This window comes from Gorilla gorilla, chromosome 10, assembly GCF_029281585.2.
Source record: "Gorilla gorilla gorilla isolate KB3781 chromosome 10, NHGRI_mGorGor1-v2.1_pri, whole genome shotgun sequence".
Classification (NCBI taxonomy): Eukaryota; Metazoa; Chordata; class Mammalia; order Primates; family Hominidae; genus Gorilla; species Gorilla gorilla.
Genome location: NC_073234.2, coordinates 70,262,765 through 70,288,661, shown reverse-complemented (window position 1 = coordinate 70,288,661; position 25,897 = coordinate 70,262,765). Strand labels below are relative to the sequence as shown.

The 25,897-nt window shown below is 53.5% G+C and overlaps 1 protein-coding gene across 3 annotated transcripts in view; it reads left to right on the top strand.

The window, feature by feature from the left end:
• TSPAN11 (tetraspanin 11) overlaps positions 1-25,897 on the top strand; it is a 70,019-nt gene that overhangs the window by 37,561 nt on the left and 6,561 nt on the right. For 2 of the 3 annotated variants that reach the window (XM_019039440.4, XM_063694072.1), the window contains exons 4-7: positions 14,398-14,472; positions 15,403-15,507; positions 18,360-18,518; positions 18,892-18,978. In XM_019039440.4, coding sequence (XP_018894985.3) covers positions 14,398-14,472; positions 15,403-15,507; positions 18,360-18,518; positions 18,892-18,978 — 426 coding nt within the window. Of the gene's footprint in view, positions 1-14,397; positions 14,473-15,402; positions 15,508-18,359; positions 18,519-18,891; positions 18,979-19,134; positions 19,864-25,897 lie in introns of those variants that run through there. The other variant, XM_063694073.1, reaches the window with a different exon arrangement.

Sequence of the window (25,897 nt, the reverse complement as noted above, 5' to 3'; positions counted from 1 at the left end):
GCGTCTCAGTAGCTGCAGTGGCAGCTCCTTCTCCATATCTCCATCTCTGTCTCCTCCCACTCCCCTTCTTCCTCTTCCTCCTTCTATTTCTTCTCCTATTCTTCCTGGTCCTCTCCTTCTCCTTCTCCTATTCTGTACCCTTCCCCTCCTCCTTATCCCGTTTCCTTCTTATTCTCTTTTTCCTCCTACTTCCCCTTCTCCTCTCCCTCTCCCTCCTCCTCTTCCTCTTCCTCTTTCTAGGTTTTTTTATGGCAATTTTCAAAGATATGCAAAAATAAAGAGTGTTTTTCATGAAGCTCCATCTTCCCTTCACCCAGAGTTCAACAATTACCATCTCATAGCCGATCTTGGTTCCGTCCACTCTCTCACCTCATCCTGCCCACTTCCTAACCCCAGGGTGATTCTGAAACAGTCCCAGACAGCATGTCATCTGTTAGTGTTTCAGTGTGTATCTCTAAAACTTAAGGACCCTCTTCTAGAAAACATGATAACATTACCATTATCACACTTTAAAACAATTAACAGTCATTCCTTAATATCATGAAATAACCAAGCAGTTTCACATCTTCCCAGTTGACCCATAAACTGTTGTTGTTGTGTTTACATTTGAGTTAGAATCTAAATTAGGCTCGTGTGTTAAAATTGGTTGCTTGTCTCCTATGTCTCCTAAAGTGAAGGCCCCCAGAGTTTGGGTTTTGAGCTCTTTTCCAGCAGGTGGGACAGGTGTGCTGAGAGCCAACCATGCCACCACCCACCCCCACATGGGGCCTACCATGAGGATTTCCAGCAGGGTGATGCAGGTCGGTCAACTGAGGTCCTTGAGAGCCACGTAGCACATCCCAGGTCTGACCAACATAGCTGGATGAAGGCACGTGACGTGACTGAATAAAACCAGGCATGTAGTGCAGCCCGGGGATGTTCCCTCTGTGTGGCACTGACCAGCCATGAGGCTTATGGGGATCAGTGCAGTTGGGCCCAGAGAAAGAACCCCTCTCCTCTGCAGTGTCGGCAAGCCTGTTTGTGTCCTGTCCGGCTCTGCACCTGTTAGCAAGCAGGGCCTTCAGCCTAGCCTCAGGCTTCAGGCTGCGCCTCTGGCCCTCACGCCTGGAGGTCTGCCCATGAGCAGGCTGCCGAGCCACGTGCTCTCACCTGCCTCCTTCCTTCCGTCGGGTCATCTTGTTTAGAGAGGACAGGACTCACCTCTGGACAGCCCAAGAAGGAATACAGAAGCCGCCACCGAGCGCCTTTCTCTGACCCAGAGCCATCTGTCCTGCTTCTGTGGAGCCACTGAAGGCCAGTGGTCCCCTGCAGCACTGGGAAACGCCCTGCATTCCTCCCAGAGCCCAGTTAGAACACAAATGGCCACTATTCACTAGAGCCACCTCCCTCTATCCTCACTACAGCAACCTGCAAAGTCCCGGTAGTCTGAACTCTGTGCCGAGCAAGCGCTGTACTCAACATTCATGCGCATCAACTCACTCAGTCCTCGCCCTGCCCCAAAGAGCAGCAACTCTTACTCTGTGTATGGACGGGGAAGAAACGGAAAGCAGAGGCAGCTGAAGCAATTTGCCCAGAGTCACCTGGCAGTTGTGTTCTTTTAGGTGATGGTCAGTCAGGTGTGGCCACAAGAGGGGGCACAGGAGAGGCACAGGACAAGAGAGTTTACCAGACTCACAGGTCCTAGACCAAGCTTGTCCAGCCCGTAGCCCACGGGACGCATGCAGCCCAGGACAGCTTTGAATGCGGCCCAACACAAATCCGTAAACTTTCTCAAAACATTATGAGTTTTTTTTGTGATTTTTTTTTTTTTTTAGCTGATCAGCTGTCGTTACTGTGTTTTATGTGTGGCCCAGGGAAGCCAAAAGATCAGACACCCTGTCCTAGACAGATTCACTGCACACAACAACAGGAGGCGGGGGTCACACGGGCAGAGAGCCAAAGACTAGGGCTCCCCCAAGCAGGCAGGGAACAGAGAGTGGGTGAGACCCTTTCCTTGGGGGTCAGGGTAGAGCCATAAGAAAAGGCAAGAGGGGATTCCGTTGGTGCATTTGAATGTCACTAGGTCACAGTCAGGGGAGGGTAGCAAGGGGAACTTGTAGCAGAGCCAGCCCTATCACACTGGTGCACCTGGTCACCCCAGCAGGTGCGCACAGTCTGCATGTAGGGATGTGGAGGCAGAAGAAAAATGCGAAGTTTTAAAATGCATGATACACACTGCTGGTGAGTGGCATGCAGTCTGCCTCCAAGCCCACGCTCTGACCCACCACACTCTTCTGCAACCCAAGAGGTCATATTCACCCCCATTTTCCAGATGAAACTGGGCTGAGATGTGGAGCAAGTAATGGCTGCAGCTGGACTGTGCGTTGCTGTCTGTTGGAATCACCTCTAAGAGTCTGCTTCCCTGGGGAGGAGGACAAGCCTGATGGGAGGCAGAGGGACCAGAGGCCAAAGGGGGAGGATGTGTGCAGGGCACACCCGGCCCTCCATCTCTGGAGAGGTCTTCATGGAGCAGTGGCTTTTGGAGATCTGGCTGGTAACAAGGGAGGGTCCCCTCCAGCACCTAGCCCAGAACCCTAGGGCAAGAGACAGGGGTGTAGTGAGGGGACCCTAGAAGCCTCAGGCATCTCAGTGCCTCGTTGCTCCCATTATAGTAAGGAAAGAACGGCACACCTGGGTCAGAGCATATTCAGCTTAGAAGGGACCTTGAGGGTCACAGAGTCCAGTGCTCCATCCAAAGGTTACAGGCTGAAAGACACTGGGTGGGTGAGTGTGTGGGTCACCCAGGCATTAGTGGGAGACACTCAGAATTATTGGATTTTTTGGAGAATAGTGTAATCATAGGAGCGCTTCCCCTTGGCCATCTCAAAGGCCAGAAGGGAAGCCTAAGCTTTAGCACCTGATCACGCTGTGCTCTCCAAGCCACTGATCACAGCCTCCCATTCCACACTTCCTCTTACACCATCTGTTCATGAGATCTGTCCAGACATCCAGGCTGATACATGAAGAATGAATGTCTTCAGCCTCTGCGTCTCAACCTGGCTGTCACTTAGTCTGGATGGCCTGCCCAGAGGGAACCAAGCCCTGTGCCCAGAGCATGTGGGAGAGATGTGGAGAGTCAGTGAAGGTCAGGGCCTTGTGCTTGCCCAAAGCCTTGCTGGGCACCTCTTGCCCTACCCTTCTGCACTTCGGGGAGTCAACAGGCAGTGAGCCTTATCCCTCTGGGGCTTGAGGCAGAGAGGGGCACAGCAGCTGTTGGACAGGCTGGTGCAAGATTCCCTGCTTCTTCTCAGCTCCACTTTACCCTCTTCTGTAGGGAGTTGCCTGCGTTCACTCCCATCCCACACAGAACTGGTGATCTCTCTGGTCCAAGTCACTAAACAGACACATCAAGGAGGCAACAGCTTGAAACTGAGGTCAGAAAAAAGTGTGCATGCACACACACACATTCGTGCACACACATGCATATGCATGCACACACATTCATGCACACACATGCATATGCACGCACACATGCACTCAGCCACCAACGCAGGACTGTGGAGACAGGCATCTCTGCCAGGGCGCTAGCAAACAGCAAACTCCATGGCCTAGAATCTGCTTTCTTTGCTTTATCTGCCCCTCTATGAAAGAACCAATGACAACTGGCCCAAGGACAGAGCAGGAGGTAAAGCTGGGGATCCTGAGTAATCCACATCCTGGCCCAACAGCCCGTGAAGCATCGAGCACTTGATTGTTTAAACCAAGAAGGTGCCTGTACAACCTTTCTTGGGCTAACACAGGTAGGAATTTTAAAACCCAGGCTCCCATTTAGAGTCAAGTGGTGTGGTTAAGGCAGTGTAAAAGTGCTGTATGGCTCTTAGCAGTTCCTTCCTTGTTTCATTTCATTTTGTCCCCTCCATGTTTAACTTCCATTTGAAATCTTGAATCAGCTGACAGGTAAGGGAAGCTCCAAAGGAGAAGGGCAGTGAGTCTATCACTAGACCAAGTGGTCCCTGAGGAGGAGAGGGAAAGATGAAAGACCAGGCATCTGAATGATGTGCAACTACCTTGGATCGGGAGGAGCAGGGGAGGAGTTCCCAAAGAATGACCCAGAGGGGGACCATCCAGCTTCCACACAGGCACAATGTCTGTCCTGGCACAGCCCTTCCTCCTAGCTCATCTGCAGCCCCTCAAAGTCACTTTCCCAAGAAGGACGTGGCCATCGGGGACAGAAATAGCACATCTCTGCTGGTGCTGAAATGATGATCAGCTTGGCATTGGAAATCTGCCAGGCAGGAACAGGAATGGGGCTTAAATTATTCACACCAGATCTTTTTTAGCAAAGACTGCATGAGGGAGATAATTCAGGCCATCTGAGCCTATGGTCAATGACCAGAACAGAGGCCACCTAGATCAAAAGAAAGGGATATTTTTAGAGTTGTGAATGGGGGCTCTGAAAACTTCTATATTTTAAGCCAAATGAAGATCATGGTGGATGATTCAGACTAAACTGGGTCTTTATTGGGAGTTCTTTTCTATTTAGGGGATGGATAAAAAAGTAAGAAGTTCTAAAAACCAATTTCTAAAACAAGGGGATCCAGAATTGCCACACCTCCATCCAACAGGCCAAGACGTGGTCAACCAGGGCACTAAAGTCCACAATCAAAGGTGAAAATATATGGGCTCGGGTTCAAAAGCTGGTTTTCGAGTACCTTGCCTAGCTTGCTCTGGGACCTCGGGTAAGTCACTCAGCTTCTGCCTGCCTCCTTGTGTTGCCGTTTTATACAGGATGATGTGTCAGGATAACGAAGAAGTATTTTCAGGTCCTGGGAAGCAAGTCACCACATTATAAAAAGATGGTAAAAATGTGGCTCTAATGAACATTCACATCACTATTGCCATCATCATGACCAAGCTCCCTTAAGAAGGAACCTAAATAAATAAGAGTTATTCTGAGGGCCATGGCTCCCAGGGCCCTGCAGCCTGAGCTGGGCCACATCCTCTGAAGTAGCTGGCGCTGGTGGGAAGTTCAGGGTGAGGAGAGCCTGAGTCCCCATGCCTGGAAACTGGACTGTGTCCTCCCTGGCTCGTTTCTTACCTACACATTCTGTTATGTTGCTCCACCAGCCACCCAGCTCCAAGGTGGGCCTTGCCTCATCTGTTTGGTGGCTGTTTAACCTTTGAGTCAGCTGCCCCCACCATTCTATAGCCAGGACTTGGGGAACCCCGACCCCTCTCCAGCATGAGTCCTTTCCTCATCCAGCGTGGCTTATGCAGTGCAGGCAGGGGAATGGACCAAGGGACCTCAGAACCCTGAAGGCTCCTTGGGAAGCAGGATGCAAACATCCCGAAGAGCTGACCGCTCAAGAGACTCATAGGGTTTGTGTTGACATCCATCCTTCTCGGGATGCAGCGGGTGTACCTGATCACCACAATCCAGCAGCATTGTCTTGATGGGGTGGTTCTATGGCCAATTAGCTTCCACCACCACCTCCCTCCGATTTTCTGCAGTGGATGTTCCATATTGTATTGATGGGACTGCCTAATTCATCAACATCAACAAGCATTTCCAGCACATTCCTGGCATGTCCTGCTCTGCTGGGCACAAGGCAGGGTGAGAAAGGGAGGAGGGAAAAAGGGACTCTGACCCAGTTCTAGGCTTAGAGTCTAGTGAGGAACATGAAGCGCCTGTATTAAAAGTCAAAGGACCATGCGGGCAGTTTAAATTTGTATTGGATTTGGTCAGAGGCTCTGACCTCTCTGGGCTTTCCCTAACTTCCAGTCTGCCCTGTTCCCTGGAGCCTGGTGTCTCCTTCTTGTTCTTTGTCCTCCCCTCTGCTCTTTGTCCTACCCTTGCCCCTTGCACAGTTGCCTTCAGGCTGTACTATCTGTCCCACAGCCTGCAAGAAGACAGCCAATGGGAAAGTCTGGGTAATTCCAGGGCACTGGGAGGAAGTAGCAATTGGTCACTTTCCTCATGCCTGAATCCACTGAACACCAGCATCCCCTGAGTTCCTTGCGCCGTGTCTCCCTGTGGGGGGTCTGGCCCTCATTGCCCCAGCCAGCTGGCCAGGCCCTAATGCCCAGTCTGGGGGCTGCTCTCACTCAGCCTGTTCAGACTGGGCTCTCAGTAGTCCCAGCTTGAATCCTAGCAAATGCCTGTCTTTGGCTTGGAGTTCTGAAACTGTGTTCTCCTTCCATGACCCTCACCGCCCACTGGAACACACACAGTGTGATCTCCTTAGACCCCCAACATTTGGGCTGGGACACTGAAGGGCCTCAGCCACATTTTCTTGATGTGCCTCTAGAAGACTTGCTGCCTCCCCAAGACCCAGTTTTTTTCCCTCCCTGCCTCTTCCAGCATGCCCTCTCTCTGTCCACCGGCTCTCTGCACCCTAGCCCTGGCCCCCTTTTCTGCCCCCAGAACCACATGTCAGTATCAGACATTGGCCAGAGCACATTCTTGAGCCCTCACTGTAAAGCCACTTCCAGGTGGAATGGCTGAATCCCAACCTTTGGCGTGGTTGCAGCTGGACAACCCAGGCATTGAGCCCTGGGCTGGGGCCAGGAGGGGTGGAGGTTACCTCCATCCTTCTAACAGTGACACTTGGTTACAGGAATGGCTGAAGGCTCCCAAATCCACATCCTCTCTTTTCTGCACAAATGGGCCGGGCAGCTGCACCTCTGAGCCCACTGCAGTTAATGGTTAATTGCCAGAAAATAATTCCCCCTAGGCTGTTGCCGCTGAAACAGCTGGCTTCACTTTTCCTGTTTGGCAGGTGGTTCTGAGCTCCCTGACCCTCCCTCCGGCTTCCTCTGTAATCCTCTCACACACAGAGCCAGCTGGGAGCCTTGGGCTGGGCTCTCCTCCTTGCAACTTAACCTTGGCAGGGTCTTGGGTTTTCTTTGGCTGTTGATGCCCTGTTCTGAGAATAGGCTAGTACCTGCCTCTCATCCCAACCTGCCTGGGCTGCCTTGACTAGATATGGCTTGGCAGGAAGCTTCACAAACCCTATCTCTAATTATTCAGAATGGTTGGAGATACAGAAGAGGAATGCTTCAGTGAAGCTCCCTTCTTTGTGGCAGAATCAATCCAATGGAGAAATTTTGAAATTCCAGTTTTATAAAGTTCTTCAAACTTACCTCAAAGATGGCACCAGCTGATGCTGAGCTGCCCTGTCTCTTATGCACCAGTGAATGTGCCCCAAAATCTCTATCTGGGGCTCAGCTTGCCCGCAAGCAATGTTAAGTCCAACCCTCAATTTCTGGCAGGACATGGTGGCTCATGCCTATAATCCCAGCACTTTGGGAGGCCAAGCTGGGAGGATCGCTTGAGACCAGGAGTTTGTGACCAGCCTGAGCGATATGGTGAGACCCTATCTCTACAAATAAATAAATAAATAAATTTAATTAGCCAGGCATGGTGGTCCCAGCTACTTAGGAGGCTGAGGTGGGAGGATCGCTTGAGCACAGGAGTTCGAGGCTGCAGTGAGCCATGATCGTACCACTGTACTCCAGCCAGGGTGGCAAAGCAAGACCCTACCTATCTCAAAAAAAAAAATAAAAAGGACTCAATATCTAATTACTCACCTTAATGTCACAGTGAAATATTTCTGCATATTTCCTGCAAGGCCTCGTGTAAAAAAAAAAAAAAAAACCAAAAAAAAAAAAAAACAACAACAAAAAAAACATTGGTTTGGTTCAGAGAGTGCTATGCTGTTCTAGCTTCCCTTTGGATCTATAGTTTTAGAAAATATCCAGTTTTGCTTCTAGTTTAAACTGTTCCATTAAAGAATTAATAGGAAATAAAATCGCTTTGCTACATGGGGAAAGATGAATGTTTGGATCCCATTCTATGCTTAACACACTGCTCCAGCTTGGCATATTTTGAAATGGGATAGTTTTTATGGAGGACTCTGGGGCAGATGCTACAGGAGCTTTCTTTGGAACTCTCGTTACCTGTTTCCGTCAGACCACAGGGGATCGATTTTGGAAGGACCGGCAGCCCTGGACCTGCAGGAGCAGACCAGTCACAGAAACCAGAGTGGAGCTGGAGGTCACTGGGATAGGTTCAGGTCACACCAAGGGCACAGGGACCATGAAGGCAGAACCAGGTAAAGATCAGAGCCAGGAAGGCAAGCAGGGATCAGCGTGTACACAGTCCCAGGGAGCGAGACAAGCAGGGAGGCCCCAGAGTCAGGGAAGCTCAGAAACAAGGATGCTAACAGTGAGACCATGGCTCAGAAACTTCTGGCTCAGGGAGGGCTTCATGGAGGCTGTGCCTGAGCTGAGAGTGTTGGTGGCTGAGCAGCCAATAAGTAGAACACAAATGGGGTTGGGGTAGGGAATTCCAGGCAGGAGGAACAGCAAGAGCAAAAGGCACAGAGGCTGGAGGCTTCGTTGTGCACGGCTCTGTGTGCACACACAGGAGTGTTTCTCAGGCTTGTACAACAGTGCCTTACCTAGCTTCTGAGGTAAGAGCAGGCTGGGTTGAATAAAGTGAAGGGCAGAGGGGGCAGAAACAGGCATTAGAATCCATGGCCATGAACCCAGGATGAGCCAAGGGGTGGAGTAGCAGGGAGGAGCAGGTGAAAGTTGCTCTCGTGCCATTCTTGGCAAAGAGGAAGGCCGGCTGCGCAGGGGGGAGGTGGGGGGAGGGCCACCTAGATTATCTCTTGCCTGCCCCACTGGTGCCCAGGACAGCTGGCAGGGGACTGAACACAGGGCAGTGACGGATGCTTATGCGCCCAGGGAGGGCTTCCCTGGGCTTCCTTCTATTCTCTTCATCTTCACCTACTCATTCCTCACCTCTCCTGACACTCTGTCCTTTGCGGAGGAGCACTGACACCCCTGTGTTCACCTGAACCATACCTGCCCTAAAATGCTGAATCCACCCTAAGTGAGCCCAGTGAGCTCATCCGTCCATCCCTCCCCCATTTAGTGGGGACAGTACCATGCAGCAGGTCAGAGCACAGGTTCTGCAGCTGGAACTCCTGGGTTCTGTTCCTCGCTCACCACGTACTTGCTATGTGACCTTCGGCAAGCTACTTAGCGTCTCCAAGCTCCTGTCCTCATCTATAAAGTGAGGCTGATGCTCGTGCCCATGTGGCAATGTGATGAGCAATGCTTAGTACTCATCTCCAAGGGTGGACAGGAGAGACCATGCAATGTGCTTGCAAGGGGGGCTGGCACCTGGGAAAGCTTGTACATGTGGGCTGTTACTGTTACATGTGGGTACCATGTGCTAGGCTAGGCTTGGTGCTCCAGGGCTGTGCAGATGAGTAAGGCACTGCCTCTGCCAAGAAAGGGTTATTTTTTTTTTCTTTTGCTGGAAGGGATGCCTGTCTATTGCTCCCACTACAGAAAACCTGCCTGCCCTCTCCTCCTCTACTAAGTTTTGAGAAGCAAGGCCAGCCTGCCCTGAATTGGGATATTGCCTCCTAAGCCATGGGCCAGTGATTCTGGAGGCTCCCTGCAGAGAATTCTGGGCTCTATTGGTGGAGCGGGGGCCCTCTCTGGCACAGTGAGCTAGGAAAAGCAGGACACCATGAGGTCCTGTGAATTCTAACTACATGGAAATATGGGCTGAGAATTTCTTCTTACTGACTTTTGTATAATAATTCAAAAAGCAATACCAAACCCAACTTAAAGAAGGCAAAAGGTGTTTCCAGAACCTTCTTGATGCTTCCTAGAGTCAACCCCTAACACAAACCTTATGGCGTCACACCCCTCCCCAGCTCACTGAGGCAACTGGAGGAATCCACAGCTGCTTCAGAAAACAGATGATCCCCAAGGAAACACTGAGAGCTCTTGGGTTGTACCTGGCCTCATGGAATTCCCTCATGGAATTCCAGCCCCGGGGTCCCATGGAGATGTGAGCTGAAGCAATATAGGCTTCCCTGATCCTTCCTTTTGTCAAGGCAAGTAGCCTTCTGCCGCAGAGGTGCCCTCCCAGGCAGGTACAGTGCTGCACATGCTTCTGTCCATGTTCTGTTTCCGGCTCCTCGGGAGCTAGGTAACATTCCTTGGATCTTATTTTTGTGGCTCCCACAGTGCATAGGGACACATAAGCAAATCAAGTCCCAGCATCAGCCTGAGAACCTGAAGGTAAATGTGTGACCCAGGGTTCTGCAACCTCGGCACTGCTGGCATTTTGTGCCAGATAATTCTTCACTGCGGGAGACTGCCCTGCACCCAGTGGGATGCTTAGCATCCGGACCTCGACCCTCTAGATACTCCTTTTGCCAAATACCCACTGGTTGCAAAATTGTGCCAGGTTGAGAACCACTGGTGTAAATTTAACTAAGGTAACTGTGCTATGCTACTCTCAGATCAGAAAAAGATTAAGCTACCGCCCCCAGCATGGGGCTGGTTATGCTCCAGCCAGTTTCTGCTGTCTCATAGGTTTGCTTTATTAGAAAGCGCGCTCCTGCGTCTTTATCAGGGGATGTCTGCTAAGCGTATGTCTAGACCCAGCACCATACCAGGCACTGTGGAGGAGCCAGAAGCAACCTCACATGTGGTCCCTCTTTCTCCGAAGCTCACAGTCACGCTAGGGGACAGAGTGGTAACACCTGAAGCAAGAGCAGTGCTACGGAGCAATGGGTAAAGTTGTGTCACTCATCTGGTGATGACCTACACTGAGGAACCGCACGGCAGGCAAAGGGGAGGGACACAGAGGTGAAGCCCAGTCCAGCTGAGGAGAGAAGGGCAAAGCAGAGAGTGCAGGTGTCAGGAGACAGCAGATGATGCACTGCAGGCATTCAGACGGTGGGGAGTGGCAGTTGCTCCTGCCCAAGGATAGCCTGGTGGAGCCAAGACTGAGCCGAGCTGGGTGTGGAAGGACAGGTAGGCACCAGCATTCCAGGCAGGGGGACAGGCAGGGCAAAGGCCCGAAGGCTGGACGCTTGGCCTGTGTGAAGAGAACTGTGTGCAGCAACACCAGGAACACTTTTCAGCTTTGCACACAGAGCCAGCGTGTGCCACAGAGGCCCTGAGATGATTGCGCCGGACCCAGGGAGTCAGGAAAGGCTGGGTAAGGTGCAGGGTGGAGGGGCAGAGGTGACGGGTCTGTCAGAGCCCATGACCTCACCTGGCTGAAGTCCCAGCATCTTGATGAGGGACCCTTTGCCTGCCTCCTGGGCCTGTCACACACCTGTCCAGGTGAGTCATACACCCGCAGCCTCCCTGCTGTGGAAGCTGCTGCCTGGAGCCAGCACCTGTGCCCACCAGCACCCGGCTTCAGTCCCCTTGAAGCCCCAGGCCAGGCCCTCACTCCCCTCCCAGGCATCTTAACACACTGGAGCTCGAGAAGGCTATCCCCACACACCACCGCCACTGCCAAGCTCTCTCCCCTCCTCCTGACCACTCCGCAGGTCAGATAGCCTGTTTGATGCCTCTGAACCAGCCTGTGCAGGGGTAGCATGTACTAATTTAGCCAGCCACTAAACCAAGGGGTGAGGTTCAGTATCTCTACCTCCCCATCCTCCCTGTTCCCCACCCTGTCTTCAACAGTAACTGGGGCAGTGGCTTCCCCCGAGAAGTGGCGTGACACTGCCAGCTATCCAGGAGTATCCTACGGGCCTGACTCACAGCTCACAGTGGTGGTGGAGAGAAGGAAGGTGGAGAGATGCCAGGATGCGGCTCTCCTAGCTGCCAGCAGCCTGGGTGCTCCTGTCAGTTAGGGGCACTCCATCACCTCTTCCTCCCATGCCCCAGAGGTCTCTGGGAGCCACTGGCATCAATGCCTTCAGGTCCTGTGCAGCAGGAGGGATCCGGCCTCAGCACCGTAGCTGAGGATGGTGGAGGGAAGTTTGGAGCAGGCAGGAAGGGCACGCATGTCAGAGAGGAGCCGCAGGGCCCAGCAGCGCATGGCAGGGGAGAGCCCCTGAGTCAAGGAGACTCAGAAACAAGGATGCCTCACCCTGGGTGGGGTGAGGGTGAATGTGTAGCCATGCTCTGTCTGATGGGCCGGGCCGCTCCCAGGGGGATCACACTCTGGCATGGGCTGGCAACGCCTGCCTCTGGCTGACAAGGACCACACCCCCTCATGCTGTGGGACCTGGAGCTCGGGGAGGGCAGGAGGCGGGTTAGATCACTGGAAAGTACATTTCCCCCTGGTTGGGTCCTCCTTGTCCCTAAACTTTGCGTCCTACACGAGGGGACCAAAGAAGGCTGAAATCCAGCCCATGCAACTCTTGCTGAGCCACGTTTTTCTAATTTGCACCTAAGCACTAGCAGCCATCCAGCTAGAGCCAGCATGTGGTGAAGCCTGGACCCAACCCAAGTCCACTGACATTTCCCCCAGCTTTCCTCAGTGTTTGGGCCCTGCTTCTCAGAGGCTCCTCAAGCAGGGGGACCATCCACAGACACTCTTTTCAGCCTCCTGCCTCAGCTTACCCTGCATACCACTCAGTACCACACGCAGACCCAGGCCCCTGTCCTGAGGCCCCCTTCAACCACACTCCTCCCCAGGGAGTGGAAAGTCCGTAGGGCAGAGGGAATGTCCCCTTGTGGAATCTGCAACTCCCTCCCGCCACTTCCTGACCTCCTCCCAGGGACCCAGGAGAGTGAATCCTCTGTCCAGACAACCTGTGCCTGCAGGCAGCATCTGCAAGCATGTCCTGAGGCTGACTAGACCCCTGGCATATGTGCCCCTAGCCTGCACCACACCCAGCCCTCTCCACACACCTCCCATCCCGCAAGGGGCATCTGACCCTGGGGGAGGGGCAGACAGAGCTGGAGGTTTTTCCTGATGCAGCGAAGAGCCTGGGGTAGGAAAGGAAGGGGCAGGGACCTTGCATTTGTGCTCTTGGCCTCAGGCCCCACAAATGATGGGGCTAGGCCTGACACTGTTATTCTGAGACTGGAAACTCTGTGTCCCTGATGCTGGGAGCCTATAGGACACAGTAAAATTGCAATGAGGAGGTGGGTAATGCACTTCATTTGAAAGGAAACCTTGCTCTTGGACCACAGTTCTTTTCCTGTGAAAAGAAACGGCCCCTCTCCCGTATTCCTTAATCCCTGCCCATGCCAGGCACCCTGCTGAGTCGTGCAGGAGATGGTTGGGCAAGGCCCATGGGCCCATGGATTAGCATTGCCTCTGAAATGCTCTGTGTATCCTGGGCACCGCCCCCCCTCCGCTGCCACCCGCCACCGTATCCCTCCTGCCCACACTCCTTTCCCTGCTGGGTGAGCCCTAGATTCTCAGTCTCACCCACAGGCTGGGCCTTCCCTAGAATCCAGCCATCCCGGTGACCACGGGTAGCTGCCCTGCTGTGGCCAGGTGGGCGGGCAGTGCCTGGGGGCAGCCTGGGTGGCAGGTGCTCATGAGTCTGGCTGAGCTTCCCCACAGTGGGGCCAATTTCCATCAGTAGTGCTCCCCCTCTCTCCCCCTCTCTCCTCTATTCTCTCTCCTTGTCCCTGCCTGTGAGCTCCGTGGCTGCCTGTAGCCAGCTTCATCCCCCTCTCCGTGCTCCTCCAGGGTGGGGAGAGAGGGAGGCCCAACATGCCTTCTAGGCCTGTTGGCTCCTGCAAGCAGAGTTGGGCGAGCAGAGTCTCAGGAGCCCTCCTGACTGTGCAAGCCAGGTGGGAGTGAGAAGGAAGCAGGGCCCATGTCCTTCTACAGGTCACACTGAGTGCAGGGCTGGGAAGCCAGCAGCAGCAGCAGGGCTGTGAGGTGGGAGGAGCACTAGTTAGGGGAATGAGAACCCCTGCAGGGCCATGTAGAACAGGAAATGGGCATCAGGGCTGAAAGACAACACAGGAATCACCTTCCCCTGGACCTCTGATTTGCTTTTTCCTGAGCCTTGGTTGTCACAGTCCATGATGGTCCCTGCATTCCAACTACAAGGGCACTCTCCACTCCCTGAACACAAATGCCCCATGCTTCCTGCAGGCTCCAGGCTTTTCACTTGTTCTCCCCTCTTCCTGAAATGTGCCTCCCTCCTTCACTTAGCAAATGCCTATTCAGTCCTTAAAGATGTTACTTAGGTGTCACCACCTCCAGGAAGCCTTCTCTGACTGCCCACCCTACCAGGAGCCTCCCACCATTTCTAGAGCTTACCCTATAGTTGTATTTGTAACACAGCATTGCAGTCACTCATCTGTCTTCCCACCATCAATAACTTTGAGAGCAATAGTTGTCTTACTTACGCTACCCGGCATCTGGCATATGGCATGTATTTAATACATATTGGATGGGTACATGCGGTACTGAATTGTCAGCAGACCAAAGAGGGAAGGAGTAAGTGGGGAACTTGGTGCCAGCAGCCAGTGAGGCTGGTACATCCAGGAGGAAGATGGCATGGATGATAGGGGTCCCAGCAGGTATCTCTACCACCCCCACCACTGTGGGGAAACATCTGTCATAGCAGCATCCCGATCCCAGTGGTGACCGTCCTCTCTCTTTGCTGCTAGTATTTCTGCCTGTTGCTCGTCATCTTCCTGGTTGAGCTGGTGGCGGGAGTCCTGGCCCATGTGTATTACCAGAGGGTAAGTGACGTTTCCTCCTCCTGCATCCTCTGTCAGTGTCCTGAAGAAGCAATGTGGGTAGGGAGGTTTGCACTGTGATGAGGGAAGCTGAGGAAGGCACAAGGGTGGTCCTGTTTCCCAGGCCCTGGCAATCCCCCTACACATCTGCATCCCAGCTGCTGGTCCTGGCTCCAGCAATTCTGTGCTGCATCTGTGGATGCTAATGTCTTCCACATGGGAGCTGGGGACGGGGGCTTCCCAAGGGACATTGGGTCATCCCTCTCCCCTTCCAAGAATGGTCTAGAGGATGAATCCATCTGTCAGAGACATCCAAGAAGAAAGGCCTGGGCCAGGGTCACATGCCAGACCCCGAAACAGAATCGGGCCTTGCCTGCCTGGATTGAGCAAGGATGGAGTGAGTCCTAGAGTCAGTCCTATCCACTCCCACCCTTGAGCCCTCTGAATCGGGGATTCAAGGTCATGACCATGGTGATGTTTGGCTGGTAGAGACAGTGCGACCCTGCTGGTTGTTTCAAGCCAGTGCTGCTATGATGCCCACAGGGTAACAATTATAAATATTTTCAATATCACCTCATGATCACAGTTAAGATCAACAGACATTTCAAAGCACCCTGTGTCTGGCCTCACCACCACCTCCCACCAGCTTCTGGATGTGACCCTTTACCTGAGCCATCTCCCCAGCCTCTCTCAGCTCTGCCCATCACACCTCTGCCCTAAGTTGGGGCTCAGTTTTTGTGTCTTCCTCTCCATAGCAGTCTTCTACACTGTCTCTGGCTGATGGTCCCTTACCCTGTTGAGAAACCTCCGCATCACACCATCCACAGTCCGCAGTGTTCTAGAATTAGCTGGGGGGAGTTGGAAGTGGGCCCGGTGCCAGGGCAGGGGTGGGGCTGGTCCCGCTGATGGGGCCTTCGCTCCTACCCTCCTCAGCTGAGTGATGAACTGAAGCAGCACTTGAACCGGACTCTGGCTGAGAACTACGGGCAGCCCGGAGCCACGCAGATCACCGCCTCAGTGGACCGACTCCAGCAGGATGTAAGCCATGCCCCATATGGCCTTGAAGGCCAAGCCCACAAGGATTCAAATCCCAACTGTTCTTTCCTTTCTGGGTGACCCTAGGCAAGTTACTTACCCTCTCTGAGCTTCAAATGTCACATCCTTAAAATGAAGCCTCTTTAGGGCACATGAGCATTAAACCTGGCCACATCTCTAGATGTCCCCACTGCCATGAAAACTACCTGTTGAAGCCTGGTTCCTCTCCTTCCCCAACCACCTCCTCCAGGCCCCACCCCTGCTGCCTTCCCATTCTGGGGCTTCTGTGGCCAGGAAGCCGGCTGTGCCAGGAGAACTCCATCTCCTGCCAGGATCTGGGCCAGGAAGCTCCCCTCCAGGCTGCTTATATCCGTGGGGCTGCCTTCCTCCTTCCCCGGGGAGCTGGCTGCTGTGGCTCCGTAAGAGTGAGCTGTAACCAGCAGAGGTATTTCAATTAAGCTGCCGCAAGAACCCTCCAGTGTGAGCCATCAGACAGAATGCTGGGGGACAGAAAGGTTTTCTCCTAAGAAGAGATGCAGCAAATCCCTCCAGGGACACCCACTGGCCTGACCAGACATAAGGGATGGGCAAATGGACCTCAGAGCTGTCCTGTTCAATACGGTAGTCACCACCCACATGTGGCTATTTCCAGCTCAATTAAATACGACATTCAGTTCCTCAGTCACACCAACCACATTTCTAGTGCTCATTAGCCCATGTGTCTAGCGAGCTCCGATCAGACAGCACAGATGTAGGGTGCTGCCTTCATTGCAGAACGTTCTCCTGGACAGCACTGCTCTAGGATCCGGATGTGTCCGTGTCAGAAAATTCAAGGCAGCGCCACCTGCCCACTCTGGTCCCCCTTCTCTCTGCCACCCCACTCCCCACCCCCACCCCCTGGACCTGGCTTGGTCTTGGCTCCGGAACGTCAGGCAAGTAGAGGTAGTAGATGTGGGGAGCTGTGAGCCCCAGCGGCGTCATGGATTAACTGGAAGGCCCCTCCCCATCTCTCCAACACTCAGGCCCAGCTCCCAGTGGGTGCTTCAGGGAGGAGTCTCTTCTCTGAAATAGTGGCCCGGGACACGCATGTACACACAAGTGCACACCCGCAGACACACTCGCACCCCATGGGCTTAGCTCAGGACCAGGAGGAGGCAGCACACACTGCTGGCCAGCCCTGTGCAAAACTAAGTGTGCACTCCTCTCACTGGGCCTCACCTGTGAGGAAATGTGCTAGACAAAGAGGAACAGGACAGGATCCCTGCCCTCGGGGAAGCTGGACACACAGCAGGCGATGTGCATGCAGTGCAAGGCTGGGCCACCCTCAGAAGAGAGAGCAGCGCAGGTTGGGAGGGTTCCATGGGGCAGAGGCGGGATTTGCTTAAGTGAAGAGGGTGGGAGTGGCAGGTCAGGGCCAGGGGCAGATGAGGAAAGGCACAACTGACAGCGAAGGCTGTGTCGCTGACGAAGACCTGCAGGGTGTCTGTGCATGTGGACACGGCCCTCACACAGGCCGGAAACACTTAGAACCCCAGGCCACGTCTCAGGCAGGAGACAGCCCTGAGAAAGCAGTGGCTGCAGAGCCAGGGCCAGCACCCGGCCCTCCAGCAGCAGCACGTGGATGTAAATGACAGAGACACACAAAGCTGTATTCACACAAGCGTGATGGTGGAAGCAGGTGTCTCTCCTTCACCACTGACGGCGCCGGGCTCTCTTCTAAGTGCTTTATATGAATCACCTCTTTCAGTCCTCCCAACAGCATGGCATGGAGGTACTTTTGTTGTCCGCATTTTACAAATGACACAGCCATCAGGTGGCACCAGCACAGACCGGCAGAGTCACGTGGAATGTGCAGTTCCCGCGTGACTCCTGCGCGCTGTGCCACTCCCTGCTCTGTGTGCTGTCATTCTCTCCTCAACTCCTGGGGCCCCTGTTCATCCCTGTGGATTGTTCCTGGCCCGGGACAGAGCATTAACCCCTTCCTCCTCTGTGCCACACACAAGCTTCTATCATCTTCTACTACGCGACAGTGGATGCTAAGCTACCCAAGGGTAGGCCCCATGCCTTACTCAGGTTTCTTCGCTCCAGGCACATAGTAGCTGCCTAGCAAACTCTTGTTAGCTGAACTAAACATACCTCCACCCCACCCACCTCCAGACATACACCAGCGACAGCCTCACAGCAGCCCTGTTCTCTGTCCTGTGTAGGAACTTTGAATCTCAGTGCCGCAACTGGGAAAGGCAAGAAGCAACCCATGTCCACTGTCTTGGAATCATTTTATATCTGGGCTGGCGCTTCCCTGCCCTGGGGTGGTACAGATGACCCCAGGTCTTAGCACTCATGACAGCCCCTCTGGTTGACACTGGTCTCCCAGTGCCATGGGCGGGTCTGGGGCTCTGAGACTTCAAAGCCTGAATGGGGGCCTGGGAGCCTCTGACCAGGCTAGATCTCTGTCCCCACGTCCTGACCCCTGGGTGACCAGGAAACTCCCCTGCCTTGTGGTTTTGTCCACCCTGGGCTCTGCCACCCAGTGGTACACAGCCTCACTCTCTGGGGACCCACCTCGCAGACCCGGCCTGCCCCCAAGACACCCAGCATAATCTCCTTAAAGGACTTGGGTGGCTAAAAAGCTGGCAAGCAGGTATCCTGCAGGCCATTCAGCAATGAGTCTGAGAAGGGCCCTGGCGTGACCAGCTCTCTGCTCAAAGCATGGGAAGGGAAAACACATTATACAAATACTAACTAACCATGGTTCGGGTAGACAAATAGGGGTTGGGTTAGTATTTGAATAATGTGTCCTGCAGCCTGGGACCCTACGCAGGCCTCTCACCTCCAGCCTCTGCCTCTGCCTCCAGTTCAAGTGCTGCGGAAGCAACAGCTCAGCCGACTGGCAGCACAGCACGTACATCCTGTCGCGGGAGGCCGAGGGCCGCCAGGTGCCCGACAGCTGCTGCAAGACAGTGGTGGCGCACTGCGGCCAGCGGGCCCACCCCTCCAACATCTATAAGGTGGAGGTGAGCACCCAAGCTCAAGCTGGGGGTGAGGAGAGGGCCCTGGCCTGGCCGTTCAGGAGCCCCAGAAAGGCTGGGTCAGGTAGGTGGGTGTGGGAAAAGCAGGACACATGTGCTCCTTGGCCACGAGCCCACAGTGTCTGGGGCTTTCCAGAGTCTCTACAAAGCCCTGGGACAAGCAGCTCATACCGGAGAGTCTAGGACACCATGGCATGCCCCTGGGGCCACTCAAGTAGCCTGCGAGCAATTCAGGGTTGGGTCCAGCCTGTGAGTCCTCTGGCCTGTCCTCAGCCTCTGCTGCAGTGACAGCCTGCCCTCGGTCCCCACCCATGCCTGCTCCTGGGCCATGGCCGCATCACCTGCCCTTCTCTTACAGGGAGGCTGCCTCACCAAGCTGGAGCAGTTCCTGGCCGACCACCTGCTGCTTATGGGGGCGGTGGGCATCGGGGTGGCCTGCCTGCAGGTGAGTTGCAGTGCGGGGACTGGCGGGGGTGGAAGGGCTCTGAACCCCTCTCCCGTTGACACAGGTCTTCAGTAACCACCTGGGCTGAAATAACTGACCCTTTGCACACCCGCACCCTACCCTGCTCTCTTCTCTCCCCTTCCCTCTGCAACCAAGGCTGAATCCCACGGTCAGTCTCTCCCCCAGAGAACATGAAGGAAAATAGCTGGAGACAACATGAACTTGTCAGGAACAGGGACCTGGGCGGAGTGTGAGTGTGGGCTCAGGTATGTGCATGCACCCCATGTGTGTGCACGTGGGGGTGAGCGTGCAAGCCATCTGTGGTACGTGTGTCTGCATGCTTCTGAGTCCATGTGGTTGGGGTTGTATGCACGTATATGTGTTTAGGGGTGCTTGTGCATGTGTGAGTGTGCATGTATCTGCATTCATTCCTTTGTGTGTGCATGTGTGTTTGTGTGTGTGTATAGTCAGTCCTCCATGTCCGTGGGTTCTGCATCCGTGAATTCAACCAACTGTAGATGAAAAATATTCCAAAAAATGGATGATTGCATCTGTACTGAACAACCTTGTCATCATTCCCTGGGTAATGCGATATACCGACTGTTTACATAGCATTTACACTGTATGAGGTAGTATAAGTAGTCTAGAGATGAGTTAAGGTATTATATAGGGGAGAATGTGCATAGGTTATATGCAAATATTGCACCATTTTATATCAGGAATTGAGCATCCATGGATTTTGGTGTCCAGGGCAGTGACTGTGTGTGTGTGTGTGTGTGTATGTGTGTGTGTGTGTGTGCCCTCATCCAGCTGTCTCCCTGAGGATGAGCAATGCCTTTAGCTCCCATTTCTCCCTGTACCCTCTCCTCTAGCTGCCACCCAGGAAGTCAGGGTGACTCTCTCAGGTTACTCTAGTCAAGGGTCCGAAGGAGGGGAGCCAGGAAGGCCTCCTCAGCGGCAAGGGCCCCTGCAGTCCCCAGCTCACGAACACGCCTGCTTCCGCTCAGCAGGAGCTGAGTGTGGGCTGTCCTTCTAGGAGTCTTGCTGTCCTGCGCAGCCCTTCCCACTCCAGGGCTAAGCACCATCTAGAGAAGGGGAGGAGCAGAGGCTTTGGCCTCAGAAGGCCCGGGTCCAGTCCTGGCTTTGCTCCTAGGTAACCTTGAGCTACCTAACTTCCCTGTCCATTGACTTCTTCATCTGCAAAATGTGGACCATTTCCCCAGCTCTTAAGGTCTAAGAATGAGGCCATGCCTGCAACCCACTTACGAAGTACCTGGCACATAGGAAGGCCTCCAGAATTGGAAGCTGTCTTTCTCCAGTTTTCTGTAGACTTCAGAGGATTTCTGATGCTTCCTCTCATTGGGTCCACACAACAACCTGAGACCCAGGCCAGACAAGGAGTAGTGTTCTTCGCTTTTTTTTTTTTTTTTTTTTTTTTTGCGACAGTCTCACTCTGTCGCTCAGGCTGGAGTGCAGTGGTGCCACCTCAGCTCACTGCAACCTCCGCCTCCCATGTTCAAGCAATTCTCCTGTCTCAGCCTCCCAAGTAGCTGGGATTACAGGTGCCCACCACCACGCCGCCTAGTTTTGTATTTTTAGTAGAGGCTGAGGTTTCACCATGTTGTCCAGGTTGGTCTCGAACTCTTGACCTCAGGTGATCTGCCCACCCCAGTCTCCCAAAGTGCTGGAATTACAGGCATGAGCCATGGCACCCAGCTGTTCTCCACATTTTACAGATCAGAAAGTTGAGACCCAGAGAGGTGACTTACCCAGGGCCTCACACCCTGAACCAGCACCCAGGTCTCCTGGCTTTGGTTCTTTGCTTTCCCGAACTCCCTACCATGACACAGAGATCTGTGGGAAAGAGAAGCAGGGGACAGTGGCCTTGGCTGGCTTGGAGAAACTTCCAGTGCAGGGTCCTTGGAAACCATGGTGCCACCTACCTACATCATCTGTGGGCCTGGAAGGTCTAGCTGCAGCCTAACACACCGGGAGGAGGGTCCGTCGCCTCTGGAGGGACACCCATCTTGGTTCTGCCACCTACAGCTGTGTGACCTAGGGCCAGTTCTTTCATCTCTGAGCCTCAGTTACTCATTTGTAAAATGGGGCTAGTTATACCTTATCTGCTTGCCTGGTGGTGGGAATTAGCAATATCCATGTAAGTCACTTGGCTCATGGCTGAGCAGATAGCAGGTGTTCAATAAATGATACCCATCATTTTTATGATTTCTGCATTAGTACGTTGTCTCTCAAAAAAAAAAGCTCTAGTTGTTCCTTGGCCAGACCAGCCTGCTCCCCATCATTCTCACTCTTTTGCAGGGCCAGGGAGCCCAGGTGGCATGAGCATTGCCCCTCTATTGCACTTCCCCAGGGCAGGCCTTCTGTCCTGTGTGCTGAACCCCAGGGGAATAGTCAGTGGGAACAGGAGAAGGTATGCTCAGCAGCACAGAGCAGTTGAACTTTCCAGAAACCTGTTACTCCAGGTGTTGAGGGGGCCTGCTCTGTATGGACACAGACCAGGCCTGGGCCACTCTGTCCATTTCTTCTTCACCTCTCTGGCCTTGAGAGCCTGTAGAAGCTGCAGACGAGGGCAGTGAGGCTGAGGGCAGGGAGCAGGACTGCGGATGCCCAGAGCCGACGGTCAAGGTAAACCGCACAGCTGCATAAGTCTGATATTGAAGAGGTCAGGTTGTTGAGCAGTGGACCTGCAGGCCTGCCACTCCTCCTGCCCGCTCACAACCCCCACCACGCAGTCTGTTCCTTCGCCGTTACTATGGAATGGCTTTTGGTGGCTCTCAACCTCTTGCCCAGTTTTCTCTGCTGTGGCCCACTGAGCCAGCCCAGGAGCGGCCAAGCCTCGGGTTAGGGCTCCCTCTGCCAGCTGACGCTGGGCACTACACTGCTCAAGTCCCAGGTGGGTCCTAAGCTTTGAGAAAGGGCTCATACCAGTCTCTTCCCCAGGGTCATAGTTTACCTCCTAGAGAGCAGACAGCAGGCATTTATCTCCCCTACATACCCAGCCTGGCACTTCCAAGACCCCCAAGGCTCAGGAAATATCAGTCCAACATGGTGTCATAATGTTCCCCAGCCCCCAGCTACTGCAAGAAATCTTGCTTGGGAGTTACAGGGCCTGATTTCTAAACATAGCCCCACCTCTTGCTGTGTGACCTCAGGGAAATCTCATTCCCTCTCTGAGCCCTTAGTGTCCTTTCCTGTAAAATGGACAGATTGGATATTTGTGAGCCCTTTTTAAGTAGCAGCATCCTCTTTTCAATGGAAATATCACATAGGAGCCCAGTACATAAACCATAGGAGGTGGAGCTGGTTCAGGCAGGGACAAGCCTAGCATGACGGCCTCCCCTCACTGCCCTTGGTGGCCCTGAGCTACACTAAGGGTTTCCAATACAGCTTGAAAGCTGTGGGTCTAGCCCATTTCTATGGAACCTTCTGGATCTAGTGTTCTATGATTTTCCAGTAAGGTTCCCATCGCAGGAACCAGTGACCTTGAGACTGCAACACCTGGAGTGTTAAAGCAGATGGTTTGTGAACACTGAAAACTAAGCAGAATATTTAATGAAGGGAGCACACCTTGATTTCAGGCAGGTATTTGGCAATGCATTCCTTGTTACCTTGTGGACGTGTGGACCAGGCACTTGTATGCTCAGGAGAAATCAGGGCAGGCTGGATGGCCACGCTGTGAGAGAGAGATGAGAATTCACATCAGCTTGGCGAAAAGTCTCCAGGAGCGGGCTGTGGCCTTCAGCCTCAGACCTGTCTCTTCATTTTTCTTGGTGATCTCAACGAAGACCCAGGAAGCATGCTAAACTATTTACCTAGCATTTCTAGTCTGTTGTATGATAAAGCCAGCATTGAAAAAAGAGCTCATTGGATATGAAGATGTGCTGAAACGAAGGGTAAAACCTTTAATAGAGTTAAAGTCCTTGCACTTGAGCTTTGTTTTGTTTTGCACTTAAGCCTGTAACAGAGAGAGGGCATCTGTCTGAGTTACATGATAGGGTGCTGCCCACAAAGATGTGGCCTGGAACTGCACTGGTAGAAATCATGGAGAGAGTCAGTGTGTGGGAGGTGCCAGCTCAGGCCACCCTCCAGGTGGGACCAGACCTCCGCAGAGCCCCAGGGCAGTGGTCCTCAACCTTGGCTGCACATTGGGATCACCTGACAAGCTTTAAAACTACCCCAGGCCTGTAATCCCAGCACTTTGGGAGGCCGAGGCAGGTGGATCATGAACTTAAGAGATCAAGACCATTCTGGCCAACATGGTGAAACCCCGTCTCTACTAAAAATACAAAAATTAGCTGGGCGTGGAGGCGCGCACCTGTAATCCCAGCTACTCAGGAGGCTAAGGCAGGAGAAACGCTTGAACCCAGGAGGCGGAGGTTGCAGTGAGCCTAGATCGTGCCATTGCACTCCAGGGCGACAGAGTGAGACTCTGTCTCAAAGAAAAAAAAAAATACCCCAGGCCTGGGCTCCCCGTAGCAAAATGAAACAAAATGGTCAGGGGCTGGCACCTGGGCATCAGTATATTCGTGAAGCTCTCTAGTGATGCCACTATGCAGCCAGATGCAGAGGGAGTGGCAAGGGGAGTGTGGGGCCCGGAAGTCAGATGTGAGAGAGGTCAGGAGATGGGGAGCAGATGCAGCACCCTCGTGGTCTTGAAATGCCCAAGGCAGTCATGTGGGGAAAGGAGGGACTGTTCCTGGGAGGTTCCAGAGGACAGAAGGGGAACAGTAGGTGGAATTATTTTCAAGGAGACACATTCAAGAACTTTTTAACAATTTGAATTGCTAAACAGTGGCCCTTGCAGAGTACTAAACTCTCTGCGGCTGCAGGTTGGGGCAGAGGCTGGGGGCTGGCAGGGATGCTGAAGGGAGAATCCCCTGCACTTGATTGGCAGAGGCCCCTCCATGCTGAAGTTCTGCATTCCGGGAGTGCACCTATCCCCTCAGCAGGGGCCCCCCAGGCTTCTCACCCACCTCAGTCATGGAACAGCACACCAGAGGCAGTTTCAGACCTGGACAGGATCATCACAGTGCTGAGGTACCACCCGATCAGACTCTTCCACCTGGAAAGGCCTTACAGACTACCTGGACCAGTGCCACCAGCCCTGGCTGCACGCTAGAGTAGAGTTTTTTAAATACCACTGTGGCCAGGCGCAGTGGCTCACGCCTGTAATCCCAGCACTTTGGGAGGCAGAGGCAGGTGGATCACAAGGTCAGGAGATTGAGTTCAGCCTGGCTAACAAGGTGAAACCCTGTCTGTACTAAAAATACAAAAAATTAGCTGGGCGTGGTGGTACCCGCCTGTAATCCCAGCTACTCGGGAGGCTGAGGCAGGAGAATTGCTTGAACCTGGGAGGTGGAGGTTACAGTGAGCCAAGATTGTGCCACTACACTTCAACCCCGGGCGACAGAGCAAGACTCCATCTAAAAAAAAACAAAAAACAAAAAACAAACAAAAAAAAACACATTGCTCTGGCACCCCCTCCACAGACTGGCTCGGATTGTCTGGACTGGGCTGAGGTCTGTGCACAGGTATTTTTAAGCCTCCCAGCTGGGTCAAACATACATTCGGGGTTCAGAGTCCCCAGGCTCATCTTATTCATGCACATCTGAAGACATCAAGCCTCACCAGAAAGTCACCTGCTGAAGGTGACACAGCCGCTGTGGCAGAGCTGGCCAGGCCTCCAGCTCACAGGCCTGCTTCCTCTGCACCAGCTTGCCCTCTTGTGGGTGGAATCTGGAGGCACTCCAATTTGAGGTAACTTTAGAAGCTAATTTCTAGAATATTCTGGCCGGGGAACATTTCACTAAAAATGTCACAGTAGCCCAGCCCTTTTCCTGCAGCCCTCCTCACATCAGCATCCTGGGAGCCTCCGCCCAGGGGGCCGGCAGAGGAGGCTGTGTTTACTTTGGAACAGAGCTGCTGTGTGCCAGGTGCTGTGCCCAGTGCCAGGGCCCCATTGCAGGCAGAGTGCCGTCCCTTCTCCCAGGGAGATTTTACTTGAAGGAAGGGGACAGGTAAGTGTATGGCAGTCACAGTGCAGTGCTAGGTGCTGTGTTAGCAGGAGTCCTTGGGTTTAAGAAGCAAACATCAGTGGCCCTAACCAGTCACAGGAGGTCAGGGAAGGCTTCCTGGAGGAAGTGATATCTCATTAAGTCCTGAAGGAGCCCGACAGGCAGTGACAGAGGGGAAAGAGCCAGGGTGAGGGAATAGCGTGTGCAAAGCCCTGGCTTGCAGGTGGGGAGCGGGGGTCTTTATCCTGCCTGGCCTCTCAAAGGATTAGGGTGTTGGAAGGACTGGGTACTGTGCTGTTGGTTCTTGTTATTCTAGTTTTTAAAGAATCTCGCCAAGGAAGACCCTAGACCAGTGTACAGACCGGATGTTTTCCTATTGGCAGAGGGGGATTTGAGGCTCGGCTCAGAGAGGGAGGTAACTTTACCCAAGATCACACAGGCCATTGGTGCAGCCTCAAGTAGAACCTAGCCCACCTCCAACATGCTCACCTTGCAAGACGGAAACATGTCTCAGAGCATGGAAAACACAAGACAGTCAAGACTGGGATCTGCAGGTCATTAAAAGGGAAACCAATCATTTTGGAATGACTTCTCAGAAGCTCTCTGGCCCTTCCTTCATGCTGTCTGCTGACAGCCAGGTGCTGACTCAGAAGCCTCAGAGGAAGCTGAAGGCAGGACGGCCTCCCTGTTAAAAATGTCCCATGTGTGGCCAAGTGTCACACACAGGCAGCTGCCAGAAGATAGCACCAGGCACCATGTGGCTGGGCCTCCAAGCCGGGCCCAACCCCATCTGCCACCATCCAGCACCTGCGGTTAGCTGGCCTTGTGTTGTCTCTGTGTGCCCCCTGCTGGCTGCTGGAGCCATCCGTGCTGGTTTCTCAGTG